This window comes from Hyperolius riggenbachi, chromosome 1 (assembly GCF_040937935.1).
Source record: "Hyperolius riggenbachi isolate aHypRig1 chromosome 1, aHypRig1.pri, whole genome shotgun sequence".
In the NCBI taxonomy this organism is placed as follows: domain Eukaryota; kingdom Metazoa; phylum Chordata; class Amphibia; order Anura; family Hyperoliidae; genus Hyperolius; species Hyperolius riggenbachi.
Genome location: NC_090646.1, coordinates 259305927 through 259325414, shown reverse-complemented (window position 1 = coordinate 259325414; position 19488 = coordinate 259305927). Strand labels below are relative to the sequence as shown.

The following is a 19488-nucleotide window of genomic DNA, read 5'->3' as shown; positions in this document are numbered from 1 at the left end:
AGACCTATTTCTAAGAGTGTTATTATGAGGTCTATTTCTAAGAGTGTTATAATACAACACATAGAACATTATATCACATGGTGGAACTGACATTTTCATTTTTTTCTAAAGTGCAAATAAATAGAAGGATTTGGACAGTTTTGCTGTTTCCATTTCTTTTTCTGATCAACAAACCATGGTTTATTCCAAGAAAATATCATACAATAAGAGCAAAATTATATACTTAAGCATCTACAGTACATCTTCTAGACACCACAATCCCTGAGAGAATTTGATCTCTGATCAAGTTGGGATCTACATAGCGGTGGGCTTCACGCCAATTTCCCCCTACTTCCTTTTTCTCAGTGTATTTTTACTGCACCCTTGTTTGTCACCAACTGCATGGATTTATTTATTTTTTAAAAAGAAAGTCTTCACAGTATTTGACTTCTATTATATTGCCAGCGAGAAATTATGTCAGTGCAAAACAGTGGCGAAAGAAAGAGGCACCCGGCAAAGCATCAACACTATTAATTAATATTTTTCCAACCACTTCTTTACTTTATTTAAAGAGGAACTGTACTGACCATATCATAATGAATAAAATTGCTTATTTTTTAATAATATTTGTTAAGAAATTATTAAGTCAGTGTTTGCCCATTGTAAAATCATTCCTCGCCCTGATTTATATTCTGAAATTCATCCCAGATGGCAACATCTTTTGAACTGTTACTTGCATCTCTGGGGAATGTTTAGAAAATAATTTAGGACTGAAATTTTAAGTATTAGAAATGAGAAACAGTTTCTAGAATCCAAGTATTATACGTTTTTGTGGATATTACAATACACTTACCTTAACCCCAGCCGATATGTGTGTATGTTATTATATATGTCATTATACTATGGACTATTTAAGAATAAGATTGGGATCTATTTTTCTTAAATCTCACTGACGTCATATTTATAAAAGTGGGAAGAGGTATTGTCCCGTGGTGTTCAGTTTCTCAAAATTGAAGAATAGTTGCTCTATAATTAGCCTAATCCCTAGTGATTTGCATTGAAAGTGGATAAATAACTGCTTGCCACCTATAGACTGCTAGTACCACATTATCGGCACAATGCAGATAACAGCAAAAGTAATCAGTGTTTGAAACTTACAGATCTGTTCGTCATTATTTGCCATGCAAATTGCCACAACTGAATCTGATCACCACTTTGTAAATGTAGCAATTGGCAATAACAGCACGTTATTATTTGTGAAAGTGGGTATCGTGGTGAGTAAAGGTCTCCTTTTCAGCTGATTGATACTTTTATAAGTGCGGCTATCTTAAAAAATGGTGACATTTTACAAATAATAGCACACACTTTCTGATGAACAACCTTTTGCTGTTTTATGATTACGCCTCAATGTGTATCTACAAAGAATACAGTATATTATTTTGCATATGGACTTCATTACCTTTCATTTAGGAGATAAATTATATTTTTTACACTGGTGATTTAATACTATTCTGTTTATTATGAACCTACTACCGTACAACAAATTCAACCTGATGAGCAGCTGCATAGCAAAAGCAGCACATTCAACTGGCCTTTTTACTGTCTTATGCTGTTAAACTATAATAAATGTAGAAATGCCATTTCTATTGTCCATACGCATACAGGCAAAGAGTATATATTTCAATTACATGTATTTTGATTTGATTATTCTGTTTGCAAGAATAATTGTATTAATATAATGTGTTCTATTCAGAGCGGTCATCATGAACAGCAGGAAGTATTCCAATGCTACATTTGAAGAAATAGGTCATATAGTGAATGCCATCGTCTCGTTGACAGAGACATGCTGTGCTAAAGGAGCGTCTGCTGACTGTTACGACAATGCGGTAAATATCTTACATCCGTTCATTTGAAGCAGTGCACTTATGTTTCAATGAACATTTTTAAGTTATTTTAATGTAACCTACCAAATTATCTACCACTTTAGATACTGTCACTAAATAAACACACCGCATTACAGTTACAAAGACATATTAAACATTGCTAGATAAAATGATCACAAATGCAAGTTTAGCAACATTACTATTGTACTGCTCAGACTATTTACACCTAATCAAATCAGTAAATCAATTAAAATATTTCTATACTGTCACTATAGAGAAGAAAATAGCACATTTTTAATGCAGTTTAGAAAAATTGCCAGGGTAACTAAAAACGTCACAGTTCATTTGCACACTAATTTGGTTTGTGAAATTTGCTTGATCTACTAATTTATATATGAACTGCAATCTGCAACCCTAGTGTCCATATGCAATTACATTTTTCATTTGAGTTTTCTCCTAGGTAATATTTTTATAACTTGTAAATAAAATGTCTTTTAAACCACCAACAAGCAAAAAATACTCAAAATAATTTTTATAGTACCTTATGATCTATTTGTTGGTACTTTTTCAATAGCAAAGTGCTGAAAAAAAATTTAAATAGAAGATAAAAAAATTATCACAGGTGAAAAAGTGAATTGCATATGGGCCTAGGTGTTTCCAGTCCTACTTCAAAGAGCCCTATTAATCCATGCCATGCACCGATGAGGACCGATCAGTCTGAGACAGTCTGTATGCATGTTGGATCATTGCGGCTCTGTACAATAAACAAGCTGGCACATCATTGCATTCCAGCAGTTCTGGTGCAGTGGACCCACTCACCCCCCCACTACTGAGTGCCGGGCAAACCAGCATCTTTTGTGTATTTTACTGAATCCATAGCCCTGAGCACCAGTTGCATTCATGAATGCTGAAGGGGGTACACCGGACGTGGAGCTTCCAGAAACAGGGAGTGACAGTGATTCCTCCCTTGATTATCCACTCATAAGCCAAGGTGTTTCAGAAGGTCGCGCTGGAGCAAGCACAATATTTGACCACATCGCAAGTCCTGCACCAGCCAATCGGGAGGTAGTGACCAGGGTGCTGGAATTGAGGTTGGGAGGCCTTTGTGAGAAGGAGACAAAGCTTTTTTGGACTGCCACCACTCTCAACAAGTACAAGGAGGCAGGCTATATTGCCCGGGGCTTCAGATCATACAGGGAGCCTTCGGAGTATCGGGAGGACAAGCAGTTTGTGGAGAGATGGGAGACAGCCCACTTGAATTATTGCAGGACACTGCAGGAGATTGTGAGGGAACGGACCATTGCAGAACATAACAAGGTATCAGAGGAGCTGCAAGAGACTAGGGAGCAGCTGCAGGAGGCTACAACAGAGGAGAACTTTGAGGCGATCATTACTAAGATAGAGAAGAAGATTTTGCCTATACAAAACGAACTTAAGGCCAGTAAATTGAAAAAATTCCATCGAGATCAGGACGACTTCAAGAAGGGAAAAATATTCTATTGGGGTCAGGGAGGCACTCCCAACAAGGGGGTTCCCCCCAAGAAAGGGAAAGGGTATTGGACAACAGACTCTGGGTCCGATACGGAGGACGAGAGGGGAGCGAAACGTCCAAAACCCAAACAGTTTAGGAAGAAAAAGCAAAGGGGTAACCCAGATCCTAAACCTAAGCAACCAACCCCCAAACCTTGTGCCTCGACCCCTTTAGGAAACGAATCCGCAGAGGAGGCAGGGGGCGTAACAAGCCTGGAAAGGACAGTGACTTGGGACTCCCCAGTGGCGTCTGGGAGTGCTCACGGGAGCAGCAGCACGAAGAAGAGGAGGACCAGGGAATAGTGGGGAGGAGGGGGGAAGGTGATGCGGGAGAACTGCAGGTGGTTAATCTGACTGGGGAAGCCATTCCCGAGGCATGCCTAGCCCTTCTTAAAAAGGGCTTAGGCTTCTCACCCACCAGGGACTTTGACTTTGTGGACTTTTTTTGTGGATCTTTACAAAACGACCAGAAAAATGATGCTTAACCAGCTTTACTGTGAGGGCAATGCAGGGCTCCAAGGACAGAGTGATGGAGGCCCCATACCAACGGCAACCCCAGATTCCACATTAGGGTTCAGTCCCATGGTGGACTGGGACTTGGCCGAGATGGAGGCACTCCGGATACTGGAGGAGCTATGGGAGGAGGGTGGCAATTGTTCCATGGATGAAGCAAACCCCCCCAACCTGTGTCTAAATCTGGGCAATCCTGGGGCCTTTCGGGCGTGTAGGTCCACTCGGGCGGTGCAGATCCCCCCTGGTTCGCCAATAGATCAATTTTTCCACCAGGTCGCGGACGAGATGAGGGCCCTTTGTTATGACAGAGTGCCTGACAACCTGAGTAGCGCAGAGAGAAGGGCCGTTAGATGGCTCAAGCAGCGTCGCGACCTGGTGGTGAAACAGGCGGACAAGGGGGGAAACGTAGTGATCATGTCAGGTGAGGCCTACAAGAGAGAGGCATATAGGCAGCTGGAAAATGGTGACTATTATGAACGCCTGGACCGTAACCCGACCACTAAATATCAGTCAACCCTTCGTACTTTGTTAAGGCGGGGGGTCGAGTTGGGGTACATGCCGCAGAGGTTAGCTACTGATTTACTCCCCGTGTCCCCCCGGTACCCTGTGTGGTACCACCTTCCCAAATTGCATAAATCAATGGTGAGCCCCCCGGGGAGGCCCATAGTCTCTGGGTGTGGGTCTCTCACAGAACGACTTTCCCGTTTTCTGGATCACTTATTACGCCCCCTCCTCATGGGGGTCCCCAGTTATCTGGCGGACACGTTGGATGCAATTAACATTGCTGAAAACGTAGAGTGGCGACCCGGATACAGGCTCGCCACAATTGATGTGGAGAGTCTGTATAGCCGGATACCCCATGCCCATGAGGAGGGTATAAAGGCCAATAAAGACACGGGATACAAAGACTATCTGTGTGATTGTCTTAGATATGTTCTAACGCACAATGCATTCATGTTTGATGGAAGATGGTACCACCAGACCTCCGGGATGGCCATGGGAACCTCTGTGGCATGTACCTATACCAGGCTTTTCCTGGGAGCCTGGGAGGAGGATTACGTGCTAGGTTCTTCTAACCCTTTTCGAGGAAAGATCAAGGCATGGTCACGTTATGTGGACGACGTGCTGATCGTGTGGCAGGGTAGTATGGGGGAATTTGGGGAGTTTATTGAGCACCTCAATGTCAACAAAATTAACATGCGTTTTACGTCAGAAATTAACAATAGGGGCGTATGTTTTTTGGATCTTACGATCAAACCGGATGGGGCAAGATTGATCTGTGAGGGCTTTAGGAAATCTACGGCCGTGAACTCATTGTTACACAGAAGTAGCTACCATCCTGAGCATGTCAAGTCATCCCTGCCATACGGCCAGTACCTACGTCTCAGACGTAACAATACCAACCCAGATACATTTGAAACGCTGGCGAGAGAGCTCACTGCACGCCTGCGGGCAAGGAATTATGATGAGATTGCCCTTGAGGCAGCAAAGGAAAAGGCTAGGGGGAGGGAAAGGTCTACCCTTCTAGTCAGACAGACAAAACCCGACAAAGGTGGCTCTATCACTTGCACATTTGACTACACTCCCATGACCAGGAAGCTAACCCAGGTCATAAAAAAGAACTGGTCACTTTTAACAAGGGACCCTGCGTTACAGAAAATCTTCCCCGATCCCCCAGGGGTGGTTTATAGGAGAGCACCGACTCTAGGTGACATCTTGACACGGAGTGAGTACCGCTCCATCACACCAACCAATTGGTTGACCATTAGATGTCCCAAGGGTAACCACAGATGTGGTAGGTGCAAATACTGTCCGCAGATGTTGGAAGGTACGAACCTCAGAATATGGGGGGTACAGGGGGAGGTGAGGGCTTTCATAACCTGCCAGACCAAGTTCATCTCCTATGTCATTTTTTGTCCTTGTCAATTTTTTTTACATAGGCAAAACAACCAGGCCATTGAAGGAAAGGGTGAGGGAGCACCTCAAGTCCATCAAGTCTGGGAAGGGGTGCCCACGTTTAATCGAACACATCAGAGACTCCCATGGAGGCAAGGCCAAATGTTTAAAATTTGCGGGACTCCTGCATGTTACGAACTCCAGAAGGGGGGGGGGGGTAACAGAGACCAGGAGTTAACCCGACGTATATCACGCGTAATTTTGCGTACGGAAGCAATGGGGCCCCTAGGCCTCAATGATAGGCTGGAACTATCCTGCTTCCTCCACCCTTAATGCCCGGGGCTTTCCTCCTTCCACCCCCAGAATAGGTGATGGACAGGGGGTGTCCTCCCTCTTCCCTGTTCTTCTGACATTTGGGAACCCATCCCCCGGGCCCCCCCTTTGTTTTCCTTTTCATCCCCTCCCCTCTCTCTGCCTCTCTCACGAGAACGTCCTAGCCATCTTTTTAATCTACCTTGGTACCGATATGTGGAGTTTCCTTCGGCCCCCCGTCTCCCTATAAACACGAGCCTTGTTCCCGCTTCCTCCCCTTTACTGACAGACGCCCCAGGTTTTGGGAATAATGCACCATAATTTATGGGCATCCATTATATGGGGGCATGATCTGTGGGGAATCTGGGATGTGTTGAGGGGCAGGTGCAGTTGATTTTTGGATGGAAAGTGACAAATACGGTCACTGAAATGGTGGTGGCAACGCCACCATTTCTTGCCCTGGGGGATGAGTGGGCACCACGGAGGGATGATGCAAATGCCCCAGCGTTGTCCCCCCCAGGACCAAACCATCCCAAATATGCACTGTCTCCTTGTCAATCACACCCCACACTCCAGGGAGGCTTTGCCCCTGGGGATGTCTAATAGGTCCCCCCCTCCCTGTTTTTGACCCCTGGGTAACACCTGGCCTCTTTTTCCCTCCCTTGGATCATGAGTAAATATTTCCCTATGTCCCCCTTGGTGGGCATTAGTAGGAGCATCCCCCCTCTTTCCTCATCCTCTGTCTTAGTACCCTAAAACGAAAAGGTCAGAAAGGACTGGTACAGCCCGGTCCGAACATGAAAGATGGGGAAAATGAAGGGGGTGGATGTAATAAGGCTCCTTCCTAGATAATAATCTAGAGGCTCTAGTTTTCATTCTCACCCCTTCTCCTTCCAACCATACAGTGATTTTAGGTAGGGGAATGAGGGTTTTTTAAAATATGTTTAAATAAAGTTAGCTTTTTATAAAACAGCAGGCGGAAACTGGACTGTAGTAATGATAATTAGTTGGGTTTAGAGTGATGCGGGTCCTTTAAATAGGCACTATGCACGCACGAGTTTTAAAGTTTCACAGTATAAATGAATGTGTTTAATTTTTTGGAATGGCCAAATGATCACGAGCACAAGACATTAGGAAATTGTTTATAAATGCAAAATGTTTGAATTCGCCGCGTTATGGTGATCTTCCCCCTTGTACACAAGTGCTATACAGGCATAGCATCCCCTGTCACTCACGCAACGTCATGAAGCCAGTCTCCTCCCCCTCAGCTCCAATCACAATCACTCCCCAGCACCAGGGGCCAATGGCGAGCGTGGTGGGCGGGGCTTCCCACTCACCCCCCCCCCACTACTGAGTGCCGGGCAAACCAGCATCTTTTGTGTACAGTTCTGGAAGTGTGTTTAGCTTTCAGGGACAGCAAAGAGATGGTTTGGATATTTAGCAGTGAAAAATCGCAAATACCTTGTTATAACGAGACAATGAAGCGGAAAAAAATTATGATATAATGAATTGGTTGGGTAGTACGGATATTTACTAGAACATTAGAAACAAAGAAAATATTCTCATATTTTTTATTTTCAGTTATATAGTGTTTTTATAACATTGCATCAATCTCTAATATTTGCATTTTACACACTACTCAACATTCTAAATGATTTTACAGAGCAGGCCAGTGAACTTTTGAACTGTCCTCTGGAGAGAAAAAGAAAATACAGTGACTGACAGTTGAGATAACAAGCTTCAGAAGACTGAGTCTTCTGAGGCTTCAGCCTATGACAGCCGATCACTTTCCTGCCTACATTGGGGACAGTGTCACACGGCTGTCCGCAGTACAGCGCTGCCTTAGATCGCAACGCTGTACAGGGTTATTAGATGGCGGTTTCACCGTCTAACATTCTCTGATCAGTGATCGCCGCTGGGAGACTGAAGGCAGAGCTCCGTCATAAGAATGGAGATGTGCACGCACTGGCGCGTGCGCTACTCTGCAAGCCCCATAATAAGCCATTCACGCCAATTGTCGTGGAGTGGTTGGCAAGAGGTTATTTATCTTCAGTATCTCTAAAATACAAAATCCATATGCTAAAACCAGTAGCATTTATCTAGAAAAGCCACATACAAATCCCAGATTGTATTTTAATCACCACAAATTAACCTTCCTGATTGTTCTTTTTAAAAATGTAGAATGTGTTCTGGTTTCCCAATGTGAGCCAGTTTCTCATCACCCCTCTGCCATGTATAAAAATCCTCGGCCAACCATGACAGTAATTCCTGCTTTGAGCTGTGGTGAGACATTGGCTTCAATTCATCAAAGGGTGTTCGATAACAAAACCCCAGTCCTTAAAATACCGCATTCGGTATTTTACACTTCACTGTGCTAATTCATCAATATTTTCCCATGTGTGGTAGAGGTTCGTTAAGTTACCGAACTACTAGGCTTCAATTCATCAAAGGCTGTTCGATAACTGCAGAGTGGTGCAGAGCAGCTTGGAATGTCCGTGTGTTGTTACAAGCTGATAACAATAGAAGGCATCCAGACATCCCTTTGTGATGTAAAGGTGTTATAGTTACTGTTATTTATACTGCCTCTGCTGCTCTGAATCTGTCGATCAGTCTTTCTTAACATTTTATTTATTTGCCACAACGTAGATGAACTTCCTGGAGACATTACAAATGCCATGCTTGGTGATTTCACCACCAGCATCTTTGCATTATCAGACAGGGCCTGAAAGGGTTACACCACCGAAGGGAATCTGGGGATATATTTTGACCCGTTCTCTCTGCTCACTGCTTGGGGGGTCTGAAAGCTTGTGTGGAGAAGCCTGTGTGACCTATCAGCGGCACTTGCAGGAGAACAGGGGCTGTTTCTATTGGCTGCCTGCTCCTGCTAATCATGAAAACATTTACACAGAAGGCTTTCGTAGCCTGTAACGACAGGGGAGAGCTTGAGATAAACACCGAATGTGTTAGCGAATGTGGGAACCTTGATGAATTAACATTTGTTGAGCACATGTCGGTAATTTATCTCATTGCTGTGTCATTTCAGCTTCTCATTCGGTAACAGCTTTGATGAATTAACATTTTCTAAAGTGCTTCGTTAAGTCAGCTGTTTTCAGCATTACCGAATGCGGTAATGCTTGATGAATTGAAGCCAAAGTTCTATATTTTTATATGAATGTGACCTAATGCATCACCTGATTTCAAAATATTGCTATTGAATATAAACTATATATTACCATAGGATTTGTCTGCCCCATACACCTGTCTCAGCTCTAACGCCTGAGGATCGACCGCGATACAACATATGCTATTTTAAACTAACATGGACGCTAAATGAAACTAGATAAGAGTAACGCACAACATGATCTGTCTAACTAAGCTGCTGCATACCATTCTCATGTGCCATACACATGCAACAGTGTCCCAATTGTTGTATGTCTTACAAAACAAATCTCTTTGTGCAACAAACATGGACAGGAATCCTTTTGTGGTAGGATAAACCTATCCAACTATATAATTGCAGTACAACTTGCTACTTATCCATGCTACGGTTGCAACTTGCATCATATTCGATAGCATGAGCTATAGTCTCACATTGTAACATGCACTTATCTGTGCTGTGTCAGTTGATGTCTGTTAGATAAAGATGGTTGCTGGACCATGTGGATACAACAAGGACACATAAACAAGCAGTGCCTTGTCAATGTTAACAACCCAATGCAACATAAAGACACATTTCTATCAGGCTTTTCTCCTGGGGCACTCAAAGCACCAGAGATGCAGCAACTAGGGCACGCTCAGTAGCAGGTGCTGGCTTACTGAACTGGAAGAACCGAGATTCAAGCCCTGGTCTGCTGTGTCAGAGACAGAGCCCTTAACCAGTACACTATCCAGCCACTTTCCTCAACATCAGCGTCCTGTGGTCCAGAAACGTACGCTTATAATCAGCAATCCAATAGGACACATGTGATCCATTAGAGCCAGATAAATGCATGTTACAACGTGTGTCACATAACTGCAATGCAATATTATTATTATTAATATTATTTATTGTATTTATAAAGTGCCAACATATTACGCAGCGCTGGACAATAAATAGGGATACATACATTGCAACAAGGGGTGACAGACAGAGAGGTAGCAAATGGTTGTACAACATAGCACAAGGTTATACATACAATCAGGGTATAAAATGCGGTTTACAGAGACCCGGCAAAACAAGTACGAGTTAGTCCATGAGAAGGGTGTAATTGCTGGGGTAGTAAAATTAAGAAGAACACACTAAGGGAGGGGGGAGGCCCTGCCAAGGCTTACAATCTAAAGGGTGGGGGGACCCATAAGGTAGGACTGTGGAAAGGGTGATTGACAGAGAGTTAGAGTGTGGTAGATGTGGGGTAGGCTATTTTAAAGAAATGTGTTTTGAGGGCTTGCTTGAAGGTGTTGAAGGAAGGAGCGAGTCTGAGGGGGAGTGGAAGGGAGTTCCATAGGGTGGGGGCAGCTCTTGAGAAGTCTTGTAAGCGTGCATGGGAATGAGAAATGCGTGGGGAGGTCAGGCAGAGATCATTGGAGGACCGGAGGGGACGGGCAGGTATATATCTGTTGACGAAATGTAGGTTGGGCAGGTCTTGTGCACAGATTTGTAGGTGAGGCACAAAACCCTAAAACAGATCCTGAAGCTGATAGGGAGCCAGTGTAGGGCTTCACAGAGGGGAGAAGTGAAAGCATAGTAGTGGGAAAGTCTGATGAGTCTAGCTGCTGCATTCATGACTGATTGAAGGGGTTCAATGTGTTTTAAGGAGAGGCCAGATAGTACGGCATTGCAGCAATGCAATTATATGCAGCTGTAGTGTGGATTAGTAGCAAGCTCTTGTGCGATTATGTAGTGGGACAGCTTTGTATGCTTGTTTATTGCACAAGTAGATTGATTCTTCGAGACATACTTGGATGCTGTTGCCTGTGTATGGCACATGAGGATGGTATGCGGGCCTGTTTTTAATCATGTTTTAGATTTGTTGTCTTGCTTATCACTCCAAGCCAGAACCTATATTGTATTGGCCTCACAAAGATCAGATATTTTGATGTTTTATTGCAAGTTTCATTACATCCGTGATCCTCATGAAGATTGACAATTGGATAATCCCAATCCCTTTTAAAGAAACATGTTTGTACAAATAAATATTTGAATCATTTTTCTAACTGCAAAATATTGTTGTCGTATCTCGAGATTTATATCATCCTTACTAAATTAATTTGTTTGGGTAAAGTGGACTACCCGGTGAAGGGTTATTTATTCTGCCTTTTATATTAAAAGGGACTGTTTCCCAACTAGTAAAATAGACATTAAGCTGCCATGTTAATTTAATATACGGTATGTATTTATTGAGCAAAAACAGTCAGCAAACTGCACCATTGTAATATACACTACAGTTATAGTTCAGTAATATGCAGCATATTTTACTAGCTGACATATACTAAGGTAGACCACTGAGTAAATTCAGCAGGGGTCACTGGACCAAGGAAGCCTCTCAGAATCCTAAAGTGGTTATATGCTGGATGGATGCTACTAGAGGTGTACCGAACGGTTCGCCGGCAAACGGTTCCAGGTGAACATTGGGGGTTCGCGTTCGCCTGCGCTAGGCGAACTTTTCCGGAAGTTCGATTCGCCCCATATTGCACTATGAGGGTCAACTTTGACCCTCTGCATCACAGTCAGCAGGCACATTGTAGCCATTCAGGCTACAGTAAGCCCTGGAGCCCCACCCCCCCTTATATAAGGCAGCCTCTGGCGGCCATTACAGTCACTTGTGTGCCTGCTAGAGAGAGGAAAGGGACAGCCGCTGCAGACTTTTTCTCTTAGGGACAGATTCGTTAGGTTCTAGGCTGCTTTGCTTGTTCCTGAATGATTAATATTGCTTTTAAAGCACCCAGCAACAGCTCTTTTCAGAGCTCAACCTGTACATTTTTTTTTCTGACACTTTTGTTGCATGCACAGCCTTGCTAATTGATAGTGTGTGTGCCACTGCCAGCAGCCCAGCACATTCAGTGACTTACTGCCTGTGTGTGTGACAGGGAGCTGCACATTGTACTACCCAGTACTGCATATACCCCATTACCTGTTGTGTTTACTTAACCCACCTCATCACTGCATATACCTAGCTTTGTGTTGAGTGAACCCAGCTCACTGCATCTAACTACCCAGTACCTGTTGTGTTTACTTAACCCACCTCATCACTGCATATACCTAGCGTTGTGTTGAGTAAACCCAGCTCACTGCATCTAAGTCTAACTACCTGTTGTGTTGAGTGAGAACCCACCTCACTGCATCTTAAGTACCTTTACTGTATACTGTTCAGTGAACCCAGCTCACTGCATCTAACTACCCAGGCCAGTACCTGTTGTGTTTACTTAACCCACATCATCACTGCATATACCTAGCGTTGTGTTGAGTGAACCCAGCTCACTGCATCTAACTACCTGTTGTGTTGAGTGTGAACCCACCTGGCCACCTCACTGCATCTAACTACCTGTTGTGTTGAGTGAGAACCCACCTCACTGCATCTTAAGTACCTTTACTGTTGAGTGAACCCAGCTCACTGCATCTAACTACCTGTTGTGTTGAGTGTGAACCCACCTGGCCACCTTACTGCATCTAACTACCTGTTGTGTTGAGTGAGAACCCACCTCACTGCATCTTAAGTACCTTTACTGTTGAGTGAACCCAGCTCACTGCATCTAACTACCCAGTACCTGTTGTGTTTACTTAACCCACCTCATCACTGCATATACCTAGCCTTGTGTTGAGTGAACCCAGCTCACTGCATCTAATTACCTGTTGTGTTGAGTGTGAACCCACCTGGCCACCTCACTGCATCTAACTACCTGTTGTGTTGAGTGAGAACCCACCTCACTGCATCTTAAGTACCTTTACTGTTGAGTGAACCCAGCTCACTGCATCTAACTACCTGTTGTGTTGAGTGTGAACCCACCTGGCCACCTCACTGCATCTAACTACCTGTTGTGTTGAATGAGAACCCACCTCACTGCATCTTAAGTACCTTTACTGTTGAGTGAACCCAGCTCACTGCATCTAACTACCTGTTGTGTTGAGAGTGAACCCACCTGGCCACCTCACTGCATCTAACTACCTGTTGTGTTGAGTGAGAACCCACCTCACTGCATCTTAAGTACCTTTACTGTTGAGTGAACCCAGCTCACTGCATCTAACTACCTGTTGTGTTGAGTGTGAACCCACCTGGCCACCTCACTGCATCTAACTACCTGTTGTGTTGAGTGAGAACCCACCTCACTGCATCTTAAGTACCTTTACTGTTGAGTGAACCCAGCTCACTGCATCTAACTACCCAGTACCTGTTGTGTTTACTTAACCCACCTCATCACTGCATATACCTAGCCTTGTGTTGAGTGAACCCAGCTCACTGCATCTAACTACCTGTTGTGTTGAGTGTGAACGCACCTGGCCACCTCACTGCATCTAACTACCTGTTGTGTTGAGTAAGAACCCACCTCACTGCATCTTAAGTACCTTTACTGTTGAGTGAACCCAGCTCACTGCATCTAACTACCTGTTGTGTTGAGTGTGAACCCACCTGGCCACCTCACTGCATCTAACTACCTGTTGTGTTGAGTGAGAACCCACCTCACTGCATCTTAAGTACCTTTACTGTTGAGTGAACCCAGCTCACTGCATCTAACTACCCAGTACCTGTTGTGTTTACTTAACACACCTCATCACTGCATATACCTAGCCTTGTGTTGAGTGAACCCAGCTCACTGCATCTAATTACCTGTTGTGTTGAGTGTGAACCCACCTGGCCACCTCGCTGCATCTAACTACCTGTTGTGTTGAGTGAGAACCCACCTCACTGCATCTTAAGTACCTTTACTGTTGAGTGAACCCAGCTCACTGCATCTAATTACCTGTTGTGTTGAGTGTGAACCCACCTGGCCACCTCACTGCATCTAACTACCTGTTGTGTTGAGTGAGAACCCACCTCACTGCATCTTAAGTACCTTTACTGTTGAGTGAACCCAGCTCACTGCATCTAACTACCTGTTGTGTTGAGTGTGAACCCACCTGGCCACCTCACTGCATCTAACTACCTGTTGTGTTGAGTGAGAACCCACCTCACTGCATCTTAAGTACCTTTACTGTTGAGTGAACCCAGCTCACTGCATCTAACTACCCAGTACCTGTTGTGTTTACTTAACCAACCTCATCACTGCATATACCTAGCCTTGTGTTGAGTGAACCCAGCTCACTGCATCTAATTACCTGTTGTGTTGAGTGTGAACCCACCTGGCCACCTCACTGCATCTAACTACCTGTTGTGTTGAGTAAGAACCCACCTCACTGCATCTTAAGTACCTTTACTGTTGAGTGAACCCAGATCACTGCATCTAATTACCTGTTGTGTTGAGTGTGAACCCACCTGGCCACCTCACTGCATCTAACTACCTGTTGTGTTGAGTGAGAACCCACCTCACTGCATCTTAAGTACCTTTACTGTTGAGTGAACCCAGCTCACTGCATCTAACTACCTGTTGTGTTGAGTGTGAACCCACCTGGCCACCTCACTGCATCTAACTACCTGTTGTGTTGAGTGAGAACCCACCTCACTGCATCTTAAGTACCTTTACTGTTGAGTGAACCCAGCTCACTGCATCTAACTACCTGTTGTGTTGAGTGTGAACCCACCTGGCCACCTCACTGCATCTAACTACCTGTTGTGTTGAGTGAGAACCCACCTCACTGCATCTTAAGTACCTTTACTGTTGAGTGAACCCAGCTCACTGCATCTAACTACCCAGTACCTGTTGTGTTTACTTAACCCACCTCATCACTGCATATACCTAGCCTTGTGTTGAGTGAACCCAGCTCACTGCATCTAACTACCTGTTGTGTTGAGTGTGAACGCACCTGGCCACCTCACTGCATCTAACTACCTGTTGTGTTGAGTGAGAACCCACCTCACTGCATCTTAAGTACCTTTACTGTTGAGTGAACCCAGCTCACTGCATCTAACTACCTGTTGTGTTGAGTGTGAACCCACCTGGCCACCTCACTGCATCTAACTACCTGTTGTGTTGAGTGAGAACCCACCTCACTGCATCTTAAGTACCTTTACTGTTGAGTGAACCCAGCTCACTGCATCTAACTACCCAGTACCTGTTGTGTTTACTTAACCCACCTCATCACTGCATATACCTAGCCTTGTGTTGAGTGAACCCAGCTCACTGCATCTAATTACCTGTTGTGTTGAGTGTGAACCCACCTGGCCACCTCGCTGCATCTAACTACCTGTTGTGTTGAGTGAGAACCCACCTCACTGCATCTTAAGTACCTTTACTGTTGAGTGAACCCAGCTCACTGCATCTAATTACCTGTTGTGTTGAGTGTGAACCCACCTGGCCACCTCACTGCATCTAACTACCTGTTGTGTTGAGTGAGAACCCACCTCACTGCATCTTAAGTACCTTTACTGTTGAGTGAACCCAGCTCACTGCATCTAACTACCTGTTGTGTTGAGTGTGAACCCACCTGGCCACCTCACTGCATCTAACTACCTGTTGTGTTGAGTGAGAACCCACCTCACTGCATCTTAAGTACCTTTACTGTTGAGTGAACCCAGCTCACTGCATCTAACTACCCAGTACCTGTTGTGTTTACTTAACCAACCTCATCACTGCATATACCTAGCCTTGTGTTGAGTGAACCCAGCTCACTGCATCTAATTACCTGTTGTGTTGAGTGTGAACCCACCTGGCCACCTCACTGCATCTAACTACCTGTTGTGTTGAGTAAGAACCCACCTCACTGCATCTTAAGTACCTTTACTGTTGAGTGAACCCAGATCACTGCATCTAATTACCTGTTGTGTTGAGTGTGAACCCACCTGGCCACCTCACTGCATCTAACTACCTGTTGTGTTGAGTGAGAACCCACCTCACTGCATCTTAAGTACCTTTACTGTTGAGTGAACCCAGCTCACTGCATCTAACTACCTGTTGTGTTGAGTGTGAACCCACCTGGCCACCTCACTGCATCTAACTACCTGTTGTGTTGAGTGAGAACCCACCTCACTGCATCTTAAGTACCTTTACTGTTGAGTGAACCCAGCTCACTGCATCTAACTACCCAGTACCTGTTGTGTTTACTTAACCCACCTCATCACTGCATATACCTAGCCTTGTGTTGAGTGAACCCAGCTCACTGCATCTAATTACCTGTTGTGTTGAGTGTGAACCCACCTGGCCACCTCGCTGCATCTAACTACCTGTTGTGTTGAGTGAGAACCGACCTCACTGCATCTTAAGTACCTTTACTGTTGAGTGAACCCAGCTCACTGCATCTAATTACCTGTTGTGTTGAGTGTGAACCCACCTGGCCACCTCACTGCATCTAACTACCTGTTGTGTTGAGTGAGAACCCACCTCACTGCATCTTAAGTACCTTTACTGTTGAGTGAACCCAGCTCACTGCATCTAACTACCTGTTGTGTTGAGTGTGAACCCACCTGGCCACCTCACTGCATCTAACTACCTGTTGTGTTGAGTGAGAACCCACCTCACTGCATCTTAAGTACCTTTACTGTTGAGTGAACCCAGCTCACTGCATCTAACTACCTGTTGTGTTGAGTGTGAACCCACCTGGCCACCTCACTGCATCTAACTACCTGTTGTGTTGAGTGAGAACCCACCTCACTGCATCTTAAGTACCTTTACTGTTGAGTAAACCCAGCTCACTGCATCTAACTACCCAGTACCTGTTGTGTTTACTTAACCCACCTCATCACTGCATATACCTAGCCTTGTGTTGAGTGAACCCAGCTCACTGCATCTAATTACCTGTTGTGTTGAGTGTGAACCCACCTGGCCACCTCACTGCATCTAACTACCTGTTGTGTTGAGTGAGAACCCACCTCACTGCATCTTAAGTACCTTTACTGTTGAGTGAACCCAGCTCACTGCATCTAATTACCTGTTGTGTTGAGTGTGAACCCACCTGGCCACCTCACTGCATCTAACTACCTGTTGTGTTGAGTGAGAACCCACCTCACTGCATCTTAAGTACCTTTACTGTTGAGTGAACCCAGCTCACTGCATCTAACTACCTGTTGTGTTGAGTGTGAATCCACCTGGCCACCTCACTGCATCTAACTACCTGTTGTGTTGAGTGAGAACCCACCTCACTGCATATAGCTAGCATACCCCTGAGATGGACAAAATGGACAAACCAGGTAGAGGTAGAGGCAGACCCAGAGGAAGGCCACCAGGCACCGGCAGGTCTGTGGCTGTGCGAGGTGGTGTTGCTGTGATTTCATGCGGACCTGCCCCAAAATACAGTGCTCAGAAGAAGGCACGTGCCATCACTTCCCAAAATCGTGAGGAGGTGATTGAGTATTTAACACAGAACACCTCATCTCCCGCAGCCACCAGCGCTACAACAAGCACCACATCCGCTGCATTTGACACTTCGCAGGAGTTATTTGGTGGTGGTGGTGAAATCACTGATTCCCAGCCACTACTGCAACAACAACAAGAAGGCGCAGGTACACCACCTCATACGTCTGAGTTAGGTGGCGATAGTATGGACGTAATGTGTGTTGATGGGGATGATGGTGGACCACCTGAAGTTGGTGCACTTGAGGAGGTGTCTGAGGAAAGCGCAGCTGGCCAGGAGGATTATGATGACGATTATACGGATACCACATATGTTCCCGGTAGAGGAGATGACCAGGGGGACAGTTCAGAGGAGGAGTCAGAGAGGAGTAGGAGGAGACGACTCCATGATAGAAGCAGAGGGAGCTCGTCCTCAGAAACAGCTGGGGGCAGTGTCCGGTGTCATGTATCGCCAGCTATGGCCAGGGAGCACACATGCCCTTCAACGTCAGCTGCTGCTGATGCCACCGTAGCGCCATCACCCCAGGGGGGCTCAGCGGTTTGGAAATTTTTTCACGTGTGTGTCTCAGATCGGAGCAAAGCCATCTGTTGTCTCTGCCAGCAAAACTTGAGCCGTGGAAAGGCCAACTGTCACGTAGGGACAAGTGCTTTACGAAGGCACCTGGAGAGAAGGCACAAACAGCTATGGCAAGAACACCTGAGGAAAAGAAGCACCCCTCAAAAGACAAGCAGCGGAGAACAACCGTGGCAGCCGTCACAGGGGGCTTCTGCTGCTCCACGTTCCCATGGTATTGTTCGTGGCTGGGGGGAGGAAGAATGGATACACTTTTAAACAATTTAAAAATACAACCATCTAAACTTTCAAACAATTTAAAAATACAACCATCTAAACTTTCAAACAATTTAAAAATACAACCATCTAAACTTTCAAACAATTTAAAAATACAACCATCTATCATTTTCAAAAAAATAAAAAAAAAAGGGCAAAAAAACTTGCCCTCCGTAAAACATTCTTGGCAAATGCTTTCGACTTGGTTTGTCTTCCGCTGGCTCAAGGGTCCATCTGATCACAGATGCCTGGTCTGCAAAGCACGGTCAGGGCAGCTACAGCATGGGTCTCAGCAGGATCCAACCTTCATTCCCCGCGGTGACAATGGCAGACTTGCCCTCCATAACGGATTCCCGTTAAAGGATTTAAAGTTAATTCATTTCAAATACACAGCAGGGCCTCGAAAGTCCGCCTCCTGTATTGTTATTTTTGGTCACTACCTCGGGGCGGGCGTGCATGCCTACCTGCTGCCCTCCTTGGATGTGTAGTGGTAGCCGTTTCTCAGGCTCCACACCGGATTCCATCCCTCATTCCCCGGCCATTACCCGGGGTCACAAATGACAGACTTGCCCGCCTCCATATGATTCTCGTGAAAGGAATGTGGTGTCATCTTTGCCCGCCATAACTGGTTCTCGTTAAAGGATTTAAAGTACATTCATTTCAAATACACAGCAGGGCCTCGAAAGTCCACCTCCTGTATTGTTATTTTTGGTCACTACCTCGGGGCGGGCGTGCATGCCTACCTGCTGCCCTCCTTGGATGTGTAGTGGTAGCCGTTTCTCAGGCTCCACACCGGATTCCATCCCTCATTCCCCGGCCATTACCCTGGGTCACAAATGACAGACTTGCCCGCCTCCATATGATTCTCTTGAAAGGAATGTGGTGTAATCTTTGCCCGCCATAACTGGTTCTCGTTAAAGGATTTAAAGTACATTCATTTCAAATACACAGCAGGGCCTCGAAAGTCCTCCTCCTGTATTGTTATTTTTGGTCACTACCTCGGGGCGGGCGGGCGTGCATGCCTGCCCGCTGCCCTCCTTGGATGTGTAGTGGTAGCCGTTGCTCAGGCTCCACACCGGATTCAAACCTCTCATTCCCCGGCCATTACCCGGGGTCACAATGGCAGAC

General features: G+C 45.3%; 1 protein-coding gene across 1 annotated transcript in view; it reads left to right on the top strand.

The window, feature by feature from the left end:
• GC (GC vitamin D binding protein) overlaps positions 1-19488 on the top strand; it is a 257077-nt gene that overhangs the window by 137883 nt on the left and 99706 nt on the right. The window contains exon 3 of the mRNA XM_068233393.1: positions 1733-1865. Within this exon, the coding sequence (XP_068089494.1) occupies positions 1733-1865 (133 nt within the window). The remainder of the gene's footprint in view (positions 1-1732; positions 1866-19488) is intronic.